The sequence below is a fragment of the Limulus polyphemus genome, unplaced genomic scaffold (assembly GCF_000517525.1).
Source record: "Limulus polyphemus unplaced genomic scaffold, Limulus_polyphemus-2.1.2 Scaffold1332, whole genome shotgun sequence".
Lineage (NCBI taxonomy): Eukaryota > Metazoa > Arthropoda > Merostomata > Xiphosura > Limulidae > Limulus > Limulus polyphemus.
Genome location: NW_013666942.1, coordinates 301,553 through 303,455, shown reverse-complemented (window position 1 = coordinate 303,455; position 1,903 = coordinate 301,553). Strand labels below are relative to the sequence as shown.

Genomic DNA, 1,903 nt, shown 5'->3' with positions numbered 1-1,903 from the left:
ATGAGACTATGAGGCTGTCCCTCTTCTGCACCACCTCGTGATTGTAGTTAATAATGATAGCTGAAAACGACATGAGACTATGAGGCTGTCCCTCTTCTGCACCACCTCGTGATTGTAGTTAATAATGCTAGCTGAAAACGACATGAGACTATGAGGTTGTCCCTCTTCTGCAGGATCCCACAACTGGGAAACAATATAATTTACAGTCCTTCTATTTTCTGATCCCAGCAACGATATAAACATTCGCTGGTTTTAATGAAAATATTATACTTATACTTTCATTGTACGCACAGTCCTTTTTTAAATTATTGTGTTCTGATATACAAATATAAATTTATATTTTTACAGACATAAAATACAGTTTTTATCTCATTTGTTAAGCAGTCTTGCCGATGTCAATGAACGAAATTGTCTTGTTTCTAGTAAGAATAGTAATTCCAATAGATAGGATATTTTGAACCCTTAATTGCTGAGGTGACTCTTTAGTAGTTGAGCTACACAAAATATAAAGTGTTTAGAGATATATTATTCAGAAGTTTAAAAGGGAAGATAAAATTGGGAAGGCCCAAGGTTTATTTGACCGAGGGAAAGTGCACCACAGGCGCATTCATTATGTCCGTAGTCCAGTGCTCGCCTTAGGGTTTTGGAAGCTCTGGATTAAATGTTATCTATTCTCCTGTTTTTCCCGAGAGTAATTTTCCTAATTTTAACACATCAGATTGAAAAGTGGGAGGGGGGCGAGCTCCCCACATCCTATGCCACTAATATTGTATTAAAACTTTCCTACTATAACCTATAGGAATACAAAAAAATCTCAATAATGTTACAAACTATGAACAATAGTTATTACCAGAATGACCTCCGAGTAACTGAGAGTTATCATTGGTAACTAAACTCTGTAATCCTTGTTTTTTTTGGTACATTGTTTACAACAGGGAGCTACTCAAGAAACGCTAACAGATGGACAAGTCTTGTCCCTGGGGAGTCTGTTGTTGTCACTCCATCCTTCTGAGATCTCTCGAATCCCACCGGAAACCCTGGAAACGGCATTAAATACTTTGAAGATGAGTGGCTATGGTGATGAACTCTGTTTCGACTTGGAAATGAGTGATTCGATTCGGAAACAATTACAAAAAGTACACGGGTTAGTATAACCTGAACTGGCGTTGTCTCCTTTTTATGCATAGATTTCCTGCTACTAGTAAGGTTATTCAGGACCACTTAGGTTATATATCCTTTTTTAAAACTGTGTAATCGCACAGCCATCTCACTACTGTGTTTTGTTAGTAATGTACGTATCTTTAATTCTGTGGTGTAAAAGAGTTAAAGAGTATATGTTGATAAATAGTAAAAATATCAAGCTGGTATTAAGTGAGTTTTAACTAACGTGCTTCATTTCTTTAATTATTTTAAATGCAAATATACTAATTATAATTAACCATAACTCATATTTGTAAAAACAGATTTGCTAGATTTTAATTAAGAATTTTTCTTTTGACACTCTTGCTTTTAAGGAAGGTTTAACCGGTCTGTTAACGTTTATATCTCCATCTTTTCTTCTGTTTTCATTGCTAGAAACAAGATATATACATTTACAACTTAACTTGGGTTTTTGTTTCTAAGTTTGTGTTAATATTTAGTAAGGTTTAACCGGTCTGTTAACGTTTATATCTCCATCTTTTCCTCTGTTTTCGTTGCTAGAAACAAGATATATACATTTACAACTTAACTTGGGTTTTTGTTTCTAAGTTTGTGTTAATATTTAGTAAGGTTTAACCGGTCTGTTAACGTTTATATCTCCATCTGTTCTTCTGTTTTCATTGCTAGAAACAAGATATATACATTTACAACTTAACTTGGGTTTTTGTTTCTAAGTTTGTGTTAATATTTAGTAAGGTTTAAC

At 34.1% G+C, this 1,903-nt stretch overlaps 1 protein-coding gene across 1 annotated transcript in view; it reads left to right on the top strand.

Moving 5' to 3' along the window:
- The first annotated feature begins 936 nt into the window (after positions 1 to 936).
- Positions 937 to 1,903, top strand: part of LOC106463134 (otoancorin-like) — a 25,553-nt gene continuing 24,586 nt past the window's right edge. The window contains exon 1 of the mRNA XM_013923112.2: positions 937 to 1,144. Coding sequence (XP_013778566.2) covers positions 1,065 to 1,144 — 80 coding nt within the window. The 5' untranslated portion in view covers positions 937 to 1,064. The remainder of the gene's footprint in view (positions 1,145 to 1,903) is intronic.